This window comes from Hyperolius riggenbachi, chromosome 5 (genome assembly GCF_040937935.1).
Source record: "Hyperolius riggenbachi isolate aHypRig1 chromosome 5, aHypRig1.pri, whole genome shotgun sequence".
Classification (NCBI taxonomy): domain Eukaryota; kingdom Metazoa; phylum Chordata; class Amphibia; order Anura; family Hyperoliidae; genus Hyperolius; species Hyperolius riggenbachi.
Window position 1 is genome coordinate 322,936,841 of NC_090650.1, and position 14,974 is coordinate 322,951,814.

At 43.1% G+C, this 14,974-nt stretch overlaps 1 protein-coding gene across 4 annotated transcripts in view; it reads right to left on the reverse strand.

Annotated features, from left to right (window-relative positions):
• OSBPL1A (oxysterol binding protein like 1A) overlaps positions 1 to 14,974 on the reverse strand; it is a 253,225-nt gene that overhangs the window by 107,983 nt on the left and 130,268 nt on the right. For all 4 annotated transcript variants that reach the window (XM_068237280.1, XM_068237278.1, XM_068237281.1 and 1 more), the window contains one exon: positions 825 to 990. In XM_068237280.1, the coding sequence (XP_068093381.1) occupies positions 825 to 990 (166 nt within the window). The remainder of the gene's footprint in view (positions 1 to 824; positions 991 to 14,974) is intronic.

Consider the following 14,974-nt stretch of genomic DNA (forward strand, 5'->3'; position numbering starts at 1 on the left):
AAGGTATTTGTGATAATTCCGCTTTAAAAAAAAAACCCTAAATGACAGGTAATGCAGTATTTATACTTACCTGGGGCTTCCTCCAGGCCCATGTGGCCAGTGTACACCCTCGCCATCCTCCACCCCGGCTACTTCGTTCTCTTGTAGTCCTCTCCGCTATTTCAGCCAGTCAAGTACTTCTGCACAAGCACGGCCCAGCAGCGCATTCTCTGCCTGCACAGCACAACAGAGCAGGCGCAGAATGCTCCCAGCCGTGTGGGCATGTGCGTAGCCAGGCATGCGCAGAGGAGCATGACTGGCCTCGACATGCTGAATTAGGGAGGTGACCACAGGAGAACGGAGGAGCTGGGAAGGACTGCGAGGGAGCCCATGGACCACATCGGGCTGGAAGAAGCCACAGGTAAGTATAACTATTGCAGTACCTGCCCTCTCAGGTACACTTTGTGAACAACTGTGGTTTCCCAAGATGCATTGTTAATGAATATGCAAATGATCTCTTTGTCCCTGAAGACAGGCTCACTCCAGAACCACTGGTGTAGAGCAATCTTATACATTTTACTAAGCCTCATCAGCCCAATATGCACGCAGCCTGTTTTGGACATTCTGGTCCTCATGATTAAAATTAATTAAAAGTCAAGAGTCATAGACAGTTACACAGATGAGATAAGGATGTCAGGCTTTTATAGATCTGACTTCGCATATATGACAGAATCTCAGCTCACATGAGCAGGTTGTCAGCTGCGCTCTTCTGTAACACAGCCTGACCAAACCAGGGAGGTTCTACAACAAAGAGTTTGAATGAAGGCAATACAGAACAAGCCTACCTGAGACGGCATCATAGAATTCATCTTCGCTGAATATACTGTGGTGTGGAGGTGTTCCTTTAACCAGAGAGCGCTCTAATTCGTGGTGTTCAGTAGCCAATGTCTGTAACGCCTCTGATAAGATCTTATTTTTCTCTTGCTCGTGTTCTAGTTTCAGATTTCTCACCTAAAATGGAGAGAGAACATTCCTGTGTCAGTTTTCTACCTGTAAGGTAAATGAAGGTGACAGATGGTAATAAGAGAAATTTTGTGGGGGAAAAAAAAAAGGAAAACTGCTTGAGCTAGCAGAAAATGTTCTAAGGCTGATAGAGTCATCATTTAGAAGGAATTAAATGTTCCAGTTTATGCAAGCAAGGACGGCTCTTACACAAGTACAAATAAAGGTGAACTCCTGCGCTGTGCTCAGAATGCATGTAGACGTGTGTTGTCAGAACATTAGCGAGTCTGCTGTTCCTGTATATTGCACAGGGATACGCATTTCTGAAATCCCATCAGTAATGCAAGTGCTCTCAGGCCCTTAGTACTATGTATGCAAATACATAATAATAATTTGTTTTTAAATGCCTAAGGCCAGGTTATTTACCAACTGCATCAGCAGCTGTGTAGTGAAAATACACACGTCAGATCTGCCTATACAGCCTGTGTCCTGACATGTACTGGTGGCTGATCTGTAACTAAACTCACCTGCAGTCCACATTGCAGCCCTTGTGAAAGGCATGCCCACATTGTTAAACCCTGCCACACTTCTTGCCCTTCAGCTGCACTAAGTGGTTATTTTATAAACACCATTGCATGTGAGTAAAATAAATGTGGCTATATATTGTTTTACAAAATGTTAATGTTTCCATACACAAGCAAAAACACACAAGTTTTAATAGAAAAAGTGCTTCCAAAATAATGTAATCCAACATTTATGCAGAAATTTGTATGGTTTTGAAACAAAATGATACATTTGTAGAGAACATTTTATAGATTTCCCAGGAAATGCCTTAAAGGGTACCTAAAGTGAATAAAAAGGTGCCAATTTAACTTACCTGGGGCTTCTTCTAGCCACCTAAAGTTCCTCATTGTCATTCTGCACTGCTCCATTCAGCAGCATTGCCCTTCTGAAACTGGACGACTAGGCCAGTCGCAGGCTACTGAGCTGTGTGTGGTCCTGGGATTGTTTTCCCTTGGCTGGAAGCATTCTTCAAATGCACAATTCCATTTTTTATAAACTTCACAAGCGCAGAATGCTCCCGGCCACCGGAGCGCAATCAGGAAGCCGCGCATGCAGCTGTCAGTTAGCCACTGCCGCTTATTGGACTAGTGCAGAATGATGGCAGAGGGACCCGAAGGACTGTAGGGGGCTTGAAGATGCCCCAAGTAAGTTGAACTGGACACTTTTATTCTGCTTTAGGTTCCCTTTAAAGTGAAACAGAGTTTCCATTTCCACTCTGCTCTATCCACAGCATGATAACCTTCATGGATAAAAAAAAAAATCATTACAATTTATGAAGCAAAAAAAAAAAAACTTTCTGTACCCTTGTTAGCCAACTGAATGATGTAGGTAGAAATACAAAGTTTTGTAAAAGTAATACCTTTTAATGGCTGATAAAGTTAAATTATGCAAGCTTTCTGGGATCTTCAGAAATATTTCCTGATGTTAGCTGTAGTAAAACACTGTATAAAGGTAAATGGTAAACATGAAGTTGACAGTTGTACTGGTTACTATTGAGCAGTTAGGTGTAAGGTGTTCAGTAGATTGGAGCCAGCGAGCTCATGCAAGTATATATGAAGTCCAGCAGGCAGAAGACAACGAAGTGAAGTCAATGTTAAATAAGGGATCATGAAACTCATTCCACATTTTAAACTTTCTGTTAACCTCTTAAAGGACCAAGCCACACAAACTTTAAAATTTTACATACATGTAAACATACAAATAAGAGGTACGTTTCTTCCAGAGTAAAATGAGCCATAAATTACTTTTCTCCTATGTTGCTGTCACTTGCAGCAAGTAGTAGAAATCTGACAGAACCAACAGATTTTGAACTAGCCCATCTGCTCATCGGGGTGAGGGTTCTCAGGGTTGTCTTTATTTTTAAAACCACTTAGTGAATGGCAGTTGCTCCGTCCAACTGCCAAAAAAGTGTGCAGCAAGCAGGGAGGCTGGCCAGCATCTTTGTATAAATATTTTTCAGGGAATGTCTTTATAAAGAATAAAGGCCATCCTGAGAATCCCCTATGGAGAGATGGACTAGCCCCAAATCGGTAAGATTTCTAATACATACTGTACTGTATTGTGACAGCAATATAGGAGAAAAGAAATGTATGGCTCATTTTACTCTGGAAGAAATAAACGTCTTATTCTTACGTGTTTTGAATTAACATTTTCGCGACAGTTTCTCCTTAGGTACCAGCGGTCTCTGCCCCCTTAAGGACCAGAGACCGCTGGTACAAGAAACAGCGGAATAATGATGAATCACCCCACATACCTGCCGCAATCGCCGTCCACGCCGCATGCCAGGAACCTCAGCCCCCCACTCTGCCATCTCTATGACAGCAGAGTTCCTGTGAGCCGGTTAGGAGCCACTTGCATTGGCTCCTGACCCTGCCTATCAATGTAAGCCAATGGGAACTGCTTACATTGATAGACAGGATGAGGAGCCAATGAAATCGGCTCCTGACCCGCTCACAGGGCTCTGCCATTATAGAGACATCAGAGCGAGTGAGCTGCGGCAGGGAGACAGCGGCAAGATCATTGGGAGCGACAAAAGCAGCAAGAAGGTGCAGCATCGGTGTATTGAAATCTATGCCCTGGCAGCCAGATAGCCATCAAAACGGCACAGATTTCAATTAGTGCGCCCAGTTCATTACTTGTAATCACAGACATGTTGTATATCTTGCCTGGTGTGTTTGTGGATGGCTGGCAATATGTGGGGAGGACCACCAGGACATTGAAAGAGAGGATGGGGGAGCACAATAGAAATATTGCTAAAGGATACCCTAATCACAGTCTGCCAGCTCACTTTCGAGCTGGCAGACTGTCGTTCTGTGCAATCAAAAAAATGATGCCTGTCTGGTGAGGATGTAACATGACCCGGAAGGTCTTGCAGGAAGAGACCAAATGGATTTAGGATCTGGGCACACTGAGGCCGGGAGGCTTAAATATACATGTGGATATTGTTTGCTTTTTGGGCAACTATCACATCAGTATACCAGTCACAATGCTGATTATCTATCTATCTATCTATCTATCTATCTATCTATCTATCTATCTATCTATCTATCATACTGCCTAAAGGGGTCCCTGTCACTCACTGCCTAAAGGGCTCCCTGTCACTCACTACCTAAAGGGCTCCCTGTCACTCACTACCTAAAGGGCTCCCTGTCACTCACTACCTAAAGGCCTCCCTGTCACTCACTACCAAAAGGCCTCCCTGTCACTCACTACCAAAAGGCCTCCCTGTCACTCACTACCTAAAGGCCTCCCTGTCACTCACTACCTAAAGGCCTCCCTGTCACTCACTACCTAAAGGGCTCCCTGTCACTCACTGCCTAAAGGGCTCCCTGTCACTCACTGCCTAAAGGGCTCCCTGTCACTCACTGCCTAAAGGGCTCCCTGTCACTGCCTAAAGGGTTCCCTGTCACTCACTGCCTAAAGGGGGTCCAGGCTGGCTACATATACTGGGGACACTGGCTGTTTGTCATTATGTGCATTTGCTGGTGAAAAGCTGTCTCTTATTATGTGCATTTACTGGTGAAAAGTGGTTTCTTATGTGCATTTACTGGTGAAAAGCTGACTCTTATTATGTGCATTTACTGGTGAAAAGCTGTCTCTTATGTGCATTTACTGGGGAAAGGATGTCTGCCATTACGTGCATTTACTGGTGAAACGCTGTCTCTTATGTGCATTTAGTGGAGAAATTTTGTCATTAAAAATAATCTTTTGTCAGTAAATTTATAGGCATTATAGTCAGTAAAAAATAAACGTGAAAGGTTGGCAACACTGGCAGGCTGCGCGGCGCAACGGGAAAGATACAAGCAGCACACCTCACGCTTGGGCTTGGCGGGGGGAGGAGCCGACGACAGCGAGCAAGAGTAGGGTGGCCGCAGGCAGCCATAAATACGCAGTGTGTGACTGCGTCGCACTCGCAGAGCCTCTCAACCTGAGTCAGTCCAGAGACTAGCAGACTCGCAGGCAGCCAAAGCCAGCCAGGGGCAAGCCCATGGAAGAGGGGTAGGAATGGGGTATCACATACATGCGTAAAGAGGTGGAAGGTGTGGGTGTGATTAGGCAGGACATGGGTGTGGTTATGTGGTTAGGCGCGGTTAATTTAACCACTCCCTTAGGCGCCAGAGAAAATCTTGCACCCAGGTGCCAGGCACCCCAGGCTCACCCCTGTGGGGCAGTATCAATCCCATGTCAGGGAGGGTGCTGCATCATAGGTGAGGCATATGAGGGGAACGCATGATTTTGTATACTGGGGATGGCATATATATATTGCCCATTTGATAATGCATAAATCTGCTTTTTAGTATAGATGTGATGTTTTAAAATAATGAATGTGCAACAAAAAGTTTACTACTGAGCTCTCTCCGCTATTGGCAGGCTACTGACCACGGAGAGGGACAAGGGTGGAGACTGGGAGTGGCAGCTAGGATGACAGTCTTGCCCTGTGATAGGCTCCTTCTCCCTGATGAGTCACATGGTGACAAAACATGTCTGGCGGAGCCTAAACACGGACGCAAGACTGAGCACGCCAAGCTCCTGGCGTCCCACGTGAGCAGTATCCGACGGAGGTGCGCACTTCGGCAGTACAGCGTGTGGAACCACTAGGCAAAGCCTGCCCATATCCAGAGAGACGGGGGAGAGTCCATTACAAAAAAAAAAAAATCTAACTCAATCTTAAAATGAGAGTGCAATATGGATTTTATAAGCAATACATTTAAGGGCTGGTGCACACCAACCGTGGCTCTGAGCGTTTTAAAAACTATTGCAGTTTGAACTGCTTGGCTAATGTATTTCAATGGGATGGTGCACACCAGATCGATTCTTTCCAAACTCGGGTCCTGCAGCATTTTTGTGGTTTTCTGAGGTGATTCTGCCTCAATGTTAAGTATAGGAAAGTGGAAAATTGCTCTGAGAATTACAAGATCAGAGCAATTTTCCAAGCGTTTTTGTTACAGAAGCTGTTCAGTTACAGCTCTACTGTAACAAAAAATAAAATATGCTACACCAAAATGCTCCAAAAACCGCTAGGCTTGTGTAGAAATTCTCTCTGCACATACCTAGAATCACTCTGAAAAAACACTAGCGTTTGCGGATACGCTAGTGGTTTTTGGTGTGCACTGGCCCTAAAGCCCAATCTACACGATATGATTCTTTGTACGATTCTATTACGATTCTATTTACGATCCGATTAAATCTGACATGTCCGATCGGTATTCGATTCAATTCGATTTGCCATGGTTTTGCAATGGCAAATCAAATTGAATCGAATCCCGATCGGACATGTCGGATTTAATCGGACCGTAAATAGAATCGTAATCGAATCGTACAAAGAATCGTATCGTGTAGATTGGGTTTTAGACGGTTTTACACTATGTTGAGCATTTTTATTGAGGATGTGATGCATTGTGCTTAATGAGGATTACACGGTGAAGACATCAGGAAGCTGCCAGGGAGGTGGGGGATGACCCAATAACGGTCCCAATGCTGCATCTGACGCGCCAGTGGGTCTCAGTGGACGGGGAGTCCCATTTTAACCACACAAGGACCACAGTCTTTTCGCCCCTTAAGGACCAGAGCCTTTTTTTCCATTTAGACCACTGCAGCTTTCACGGTTTATTGCTCGGTCATACAACCTACCACCTAAATGAATTTTGGCTCCTTTTCTTGTCCCTAATACAGCTTTTTTTTGGTGCTTTTTGATTGCTGCTGTGATTTTTAGTTTTTATTATAGTCATCAAAAAAGACATGAATTTTGTAAAAAAAAGGATTTTTTTTTTAACTTTCTGTGCTGACATTTTTCAAATAAAGTAAAATTTCTATATACATTTTTGTCCAAATTTATTCTGCTACATGTCTTTGATAAAAAAAAATCCAATAAGTGTATATTTATTGGTTTGGGTAAAGGTTCTAGCGTTTACAAACTATGGTGCCAAAAGTGAATTTTCCCATTTTGAAGCATCTCTGACTTTTCTGAACACCTGTCAGGTTTCATGAGGTGTTAAAATTCCAGGATAGTATAAATACCCCCCAAATTACCCCATTTTGGAAAGAAGACATCCCAAAGTATTCACTAAGAGCCATGGTGAGTTCAAAGAAGATTTTTTTTGTCACAAGTTAGTGGAAAATGACACTTTGTGACAAAAAAAAAAAGTTTCCATTTCTGCTAACTTGTGACTAAAAAAAAAAAAAAAATGAAATCTGCCATGGACTCACCATGCCCCTCTCTGAATACTTCAGGGTGTCTGCTTTCCAAAATGGGGTAATTTGTGGGGTGTTTACTGTCCTGGCATTTTGGGGGCGCTAAATTGTAAGCACCCCTGTAAAGCCTAAAGGTGCTCATAGGACGTTCGGCCCCTTAGCGCACCTAGGCTGCAAAAAGGGGTCAGACGTGGTATCGCCGTTCTCAGGAGAAGTAGTATAATGTGTTTTGGGGTGTATTTTTTTTTTACACACAATTGTCCATTTACAGAGAGATTTCTCCCACCCAGCATGGGTATGTGTAAAAATACACCGCTAAACATATTATACTACGTCTCCTGAGTACGGCAATACCACATGTGTAACACTTTTTTGCATCCTAGGTGCGCTAAGGGGCCCAACGTCCTATGAGTACTTTTATGATTTTACAGGTCATTTTGAGACATTTGATTTCAAGACTACTCCTCATGATTTAGGGCCCCTAAAATGTCAGGGCAGTATAGGAACCCCACAAATGACCCCATTTTAGAAAGAGGACACCCCAAGGTATTCCATTAGGAGTATGGTGAGTTCATAGAAGATTTTATTTTTTGTCACAAATTAGCGTAAATTGATTTTTATTGTTTTTTTTTTCACAAAGTGTCATTTTCTGCTAACTTGTGACAAAAATAAAATCTTCTATATACTCACCATAATCCTAATGAAATACCTTGGGGTGTCTCCTTTCTAAAATGGGGTCATTTGTGGGGTTCCTATACTGCCCTGGCATTTTAGGGGCCCTAAACCCTCAGGAGTAGTCTTGAAATCAAAGGTCTCAATATGACCTGCAAAATCATAAAAGTACTCATAGGACATTGAGCCCCTTAGCGCACCTAGGCTGCAAAAAAGTGTCACACATGAGGTATCGCCGTACTCAAGAGAAGTAGTATAATGTGTTTTGGGGTGTATTTTTACACCTACCCATGCTGGGTGGGAGAAATATCTCTGTAAATGGACAATTGTCTAAAAAAAAATAAAAAAAAAAAAATTGTCATTTACAGAGATTTCTCCTACACAGCATGGGTATGTGTGAAAATACACCCCAAAACACATTATACTATTTCTCCCGAGTATGGCGATACCACGTGTGACACTTTTTTGCAGCCTTGGTGCGCTAAGGGGCCCAATGTCCTATTCACAGGTCATTTTGAGGCATTTGGTTTCTAGACTACTCACGGTTTAGGGCCCCTAAAATGCCAGGGCAGTATAGGAACCCCACAAGTGACCCCATTTTAGAAAGAAGACACCCCAAGGTATTCCGTTAGGTGTATGGTGAGTTCATAGAAGATTTTATTTTTTTGACACACGTTAGCGTAAATTGATTTTTATTGTTTTTTTTTTCCCCACAGTGTCATTTTCCACTAACTTGTGACAAAAAAATTAAATCTTCTATGAACTCATCATACACCTAACGGAATATCTTGGGGTGTCTTCTTTCTAAAATGGGGTCACTTGGCAGGGTTTTCGTTCGATCCACATGTGTCAAGAAGTATGCATCACGTATGCATCAAGAGACGCATAACGCAGATCAATGTAACGTCCAACTTCAAAGCTAACATGCGTTGCGTTAGGGGCACGTTATGCGACCTTAACGTCGCATTGGTGTGAAAGAGCCCTAAAGGCTAAGGCTATACACCCATCTCCAAGCAGCTTGATGTCTTTGTGACAGTAACTGCAAAGATTAGTAAGTTTAATGAGAAAGACAGAAAAAAAAGCTAAGGACAACTTCCAAAGAGATGGAAGCTGAGAACCAAGATCAAGGTCCACAGATGCTCGATAGCACTATCCTTGGCTGTTTTTATATTTATCTGTCATGGTAGTGGCTGCAGTTCCTCTCTGTGGCCCAGTGCACACCAAAACCGCTAGCAAATCCGCAATACGCTAGCGGTTTTGGGAGCTGATTTTAGAGCGATTATAGGTATGTTTAGAGAGGTTTTCTAAACATACCTAGCTTTTTTGGGTGCGTTTTTGTGTAGCAGATTACACATATTGTTACAGTAAAAGCTGTTACTGAACAGCTTCTGTAACAAAAACGCCTGGCAAACCGCTCTGAAATAGCGTTTTTCAGAGCGGTTTGCGTTTTTCCTATACTTGACATTTAGGCAGAAACGCTTCTGCAAACCGCAAGCATGCAGCAGGAGGCACGTTTGCAGTTTGCTACAAACCTCAAACCGCCGGTTTGCACCATCCCATTGAAATACATTAGCCTAGCGTATTTACATGCGGATGCGGCTGGCGGATTGCACCTAAAACCGCTTGGTGTGCACTGGACCTGTGTGAACATATCCACCAGCACTTTCAAGTTATGGCGGGAGTGCAAGCCATGCAGGCTTAGTGCAACTTCTACTGTCTCTGCATGGGCAGCATAGCTGAGAGGAAGGTTCTGAGGGGAGGGCACCTAAAGGACATGAGGCCTGGAGGAATTGCCCCTCCCTTTCTAATTCTGGTACTGTATTGAAGCTACTTTTTTTCCCTTTGAAAACATCTCTGCAATGCAGTTTATATAAATACCTTAACTATTGATACACATTTGATAAGGCTTCTGCCTTCCTTTGTGAGACTGTAGACACACATACAAAAAACGCCTGAGCAGTCACTATGAGTAATGGCCTTGTCCTCTGCACAGCATAAGAACATTGCTTGCTTATAGAAGACTTTTCTTTACATTTAGTCATGGATGGTAAACCCATCTACAGAGTAAAACACAATTATGAAGCATAAATATACTTCTACCAAAGGGAACAAAGATAGGTTAATGGAAGAGAGATGAGAGCCTCATGTATATTTCATACATTTACAGTAGTTGTACATCCTGGATCTTATTTCATCCTGTGTATTATAGAGGAACAGATGTTTTCCAACTGGAAATACTAGGCATAACACAAAGTTCCCTTTTCACACAAAACAATGACTGACAGGAACTAAGAACTATTAAGAGATTTTAAGCAGGTAAAATAATAGATCACAGGAGAGTTGTGAATAGGTCAGTAGTACCAAAGCTGACCTATCACCTACATTCTGAATCTGCATGTACAAAATTGCATTCATAGCACTTTGAATCTAATCTGCCAAAGCTGACTGCAAATTGCAGCGAATGCTGTGTGAGACCCATTATTATTATTTATTTATTTATATAGCGCCAACATATTCCGCAGCGCTTTACAAAGCACCATAAGACGACAAGGGGAACATAGATATAATAACAAATTGTAAAACAGGGTTCCAAGCAGCACAAATATTGTGACAAAAACAGTAAACATTAGGAGGAGGACCCTGCCCTTGCGAGCTTACAATCTAGTGGGTAGTGGGGGACACATTAGGTAAGGGGGTGGAGGATGGATGAGGCAGTGACCCTTTGCCTCTGATTACATTGTGTCAAATAAGTAAATAAGGGCTATAGAATGTTATAAGCTTGTCTGAAAAGGTGTGTTTTAAGAGTGCGTTTGAAGATGTCCAGGTTTGGAGCATGACATACAGGCTGTGGAAGAGAGTTCCAGAAAAGAGATGATGCTCGTGTAAAGTCTTGGATGCGAGCATGAGAGGAGGTGATCAGCTTAGAGGCCAGGAGAATTTCTTGGGAGGAGCAGAGGTTGCGGGAGGGACAAGATCTTGAGATTAGTGATGAGATGTATGGAGGGCACAACTCATGGAGGGCTTTGTATGTTAGAGTCAGGAGTTTGAACTGTATCCTCTGGGTAAGAGGTAACCAGTGGAGAGAACGGCACAGTGGGGCTGCATCGGAAGAGCGTGTGGAGAGGTGAATGAGGCGGGCCGCTGAATTTAGAAGGGATTGGAGAGGTGCTAGCCTTTTTTGTGGTAGCCCACAGAGCAGGGTGTTGCAGTAGTCTAGGCGGGAGATGATTAAGGCATGTACAAGCATCTTGGTGGCCTCTTGTGTGAGGAAGGGACGGATACGGAATATATTTTTGAGCTGGAAATAGCAGGTGGTGGTTAATGAGGCAATGTGAGGTTTAAAGGAGAGCTCTGAGTCGAGTATAACCCCCAAGCAGTGGGCCTTAATGGTTGAGGTTATAGGGGTGTTGTCTACCTTTATGGTTGCAATTGGTGGGGGTGTAGATAGCGATGGTGGAAAAAAAAAAAATCACAATTTCCGTTTTACTCATGTGGCGTTTAAGGAAGCGGGAGGACATAAATGCAGAAACGGCACGTAGACATTCGGGGACTCTAGATAGTAGTGATGACAGATCAGGAGCTGAGAGATAGATTTGGGTGTCAACCGCATAGAGGTGATACTGGAAACCAAAAAAGAGTTAATTAGTTGTCCCAGGCCATGAGTGTAGACTGAGAAAAGAAGTGGCCCAAGAACAGAGCCTTGGGGAACACCAACAGACAGTGGGCGTGAGGAGGAATTGGTGTTAGAGAAGGACTCAGTGTAAGAGCGTCCAGAGAGATAAGAGGAGATCCAGGAATGTGCTTGTCCCTTGATTCCTAAAGATGACAGTGTCTGCAGAAGCAGAGCATGATCAACCGTGTCAAAGGCGGTAACAGTAAATTCGGGCGCCTTAGGCTAGTGGACAAATCGGGCGCCGCCATTCACTCCTATAATAAATATCGTTTAATGGGCGCCCGATAGGAAAAAAGGGCGCCGGTGAAAAATAACGTTTTAAAAGCGGCGCCCAGAGACTTAATGTTTTATTACTGCTTCTCATGATTACACTTTATTTAATGATTTATACATTTTTAAATATTATTTTTAAACGAAAAACAGTACAATATTTTTTTTCACACATTATTTTTAAACGAAAAACAGTACATTTTTTTTTTTTTTTTTTTTTTTACAATATTTTTAAACGAAAAAAACAACAGGGGGGTCTTAGGTTTAGGCACCAACAGGGGGGGTCTTAGGTTTAGGCACCAACAGGGGGAGTTAGGTTTAGGCACCAAAAGGGGGGTCTTAGGTTTAGGCACCAACAGGGGGGTCTTAGGTTTAGGCACCAACAGGGGGGTCTTAGGTTTAGGCACCAACAGGGGGGTCTTAGGTTTAGGCACCAACAGGGGGGTCTAAGGTTTAGGCACCAACAGGGGGGGTCTAAGGTTTAGGCACCAACAGGGGGGTCTTAGGTTTAGGCACCAACAGGGGGGTCTTAGGTTTAGGCACCAACAGGGGGGTCTTAGGTTTAGGCACCAACAGGGGGGTCTTAGGTTTAGGCACCAACAGGGGGGTCTTAGGTTTAGGCACCAACAGGGGGGTCTTAGGTTTAGGCACTAACAGGGGGGTCTAGGGGTTAGGGGTAGGTACAGGGAGGGGTACTTAGGCACCAACAGGGGGGGTCTTAGGTTTAGGCATCAACAGGGGGGTCTAGGGGTTAGGGGTAGGTACAGGGAGGGTTACTTAGTAAAAAAAATTTTTAACGTTATTATATGTTTCAGTATTTAAACGAAAGATTAACGTTTTTACAATTGCCGATTTAATGCACATTATTTAATGATTTATAACTTTAAAAAACATTAATTTTAAACGAAATACAGTACAATACATTTTTAAACGTTATCCATGCTTATCGTTAAAAACCCGGCGCCCTTTTTTCCCAGCGCCCCTTTTTAACGTACGTGTCAAAGGCAGAGGAAAGGTCAAGGAGTATTAGAATGGAGAACTGGCCTTTGGATTTAGCTACCAGTAGGTCATTAGCAACTTTCGTGAGGACAGTTTCAGTGGAATGGTGTGTGCGGAATCCAGATTGAAAGGGGTCAAGTAAGGAGTTGGTAGAGAGAAAGGCAGACAATTCTGAATGGATGTGACGTTCCAGCAGTTTAGAAGCAAAGGGGAGGAGCGAGACAGGTCGGTAATTGGATAGAGAAGCTGGATCAAGAGAGGGTTTTTTGATAAGTGGTGTGATAATAGCTTGTTTGAATAAGGAAGGACCTTTTTAGGTGGTGATGCAGAAGGTGGTGATGCAGGAAGTGCAGGGTACCATGAAAGGGAGTACACGAAGAAAGATAAATGTGCATGCATGTATACATACCCCCTCCTCATCACAGGGGCATTGCACTGCTTCAACTGCAGGCAGCCAATGGCATTCACAGGAAAAAATGACATGCAGCTATGCAATACAATGCCCAACAAATGCATTCTGCAAACACTGCACATGTGTAAGATTTGGTGCTTGGAAATAAAGCAACTACCCCCCTCCCTCCCAGTATAAAGCACCTTTGTCCATTGTTGAGAACAAGGGACTCTTTTCCAATTTCGGTGCCCTAAGAGGGAGGTAGGCTAACAGTATGGGGGAACCTATGGAGAAATCCTGAAGCCCCCTTTAATAATATGGTATCCACGCCGCCCAGATATCCATCTGCACCAAGGTAAAAGCAGTCCTTCCCAAAACACAGACACTGTGCAAAAAAAAGAAAACAAAAAAAAAAAACATCAAAACATTTTTTTTATAAAAATCCTGCTGTCATGTTCAAGAATCACTTTTTATATTTTGAGTGTGCCATCCTGGGTGCTGTACCTCCTTTTGCCTACCTAACCTGAGCTTTGCAAATGAGGCAATTATTAACCATTTTCCTTTTCCAAGAAACAGCTTGTGTTATGCGAAGGGGTAGGTTATTAGTGTGCTTTATTTCACGGTTGAACTCGATTGATGCAGGTCTTTTCAACCCAAATAACTATGTAAACTGCACATACAGAGTCAGCGAGCATATGCAAGTGTATGCCAATTATCACAAGCAGGGCCAGATTTCTGGAAAGGCCACAAAGGCCCAAGCCTTGGGTGACTGCAGCCCATAGGGGCACCTGGACATGAAAAAGGAGTTGCTACATGTGAAAGAAGAGGCTGAAAACAGGGAAACTGATGCTAAAGGTGGCGGTTCGTGAAAGAGAGGAGCTGTATACATGAATGATATAAATGGAAGAGGGGGCAGCACATGCAATGGGAGGGTGGCTGCTGCACATGGAGGGGGAAGCATTACATACTTGGCCTAGTGGCACACAAAGTATAAATCTGGCCTTGCTCACCAGGTGGAACAAGCAGGGAGAATCCCTAAAACTAAAACATTATAAGTAACCAGATAATAAATGTATCAAAAAATTAAGAAGTGTGCTTAATTTTTTAGTATCATTTTTTAGTAAATGGCCTGTTATGGTTTCCTTTATTCCTATAACATTAGGAAGACATTCCACAATCTACAGTTATACACATGACTTCAAGCCTGCAAAGGGACACTTCATCCTCTAACAAAAGGACACATTCTATTCTCCTCACGTTGGTGTCAAAACGACAAAAACATTTTTTTGCATGAGGTAATTTTAATACTTAGCCTGAATGGAAAAAGCCAAATGAAATGATAACTACTGAATTGAAATACAGTAGCGCATAACTTCAGATCCATTATGGGGATTAGACCTAGGAAACAACGTAAAGGACAACTGTAACAAGTGGGATATGGAGGCTGCCATATTTATTGCCTTTTAGGCAATACCAGTTGCCTGGCTGTCCTGCTAATCCTTTGCCTCTAACATTTTTAGCCATAGCCCCTGAACAAGCATGCAGCAGATCAGGTGTTTCTGACATTATTGCCAGAACTGACAAGATTACCTGCATGCTTGTTTATGGTGTGATTTAGACACTACTACAGCCTAATAGATCAGGAAGGCTTCCAGGAAACTGGTATTGTTTAAAAGGAAATAAAATATGGCAGCCTGCATATCCCTCTCGTTACACTTTACAGTTATTTTACA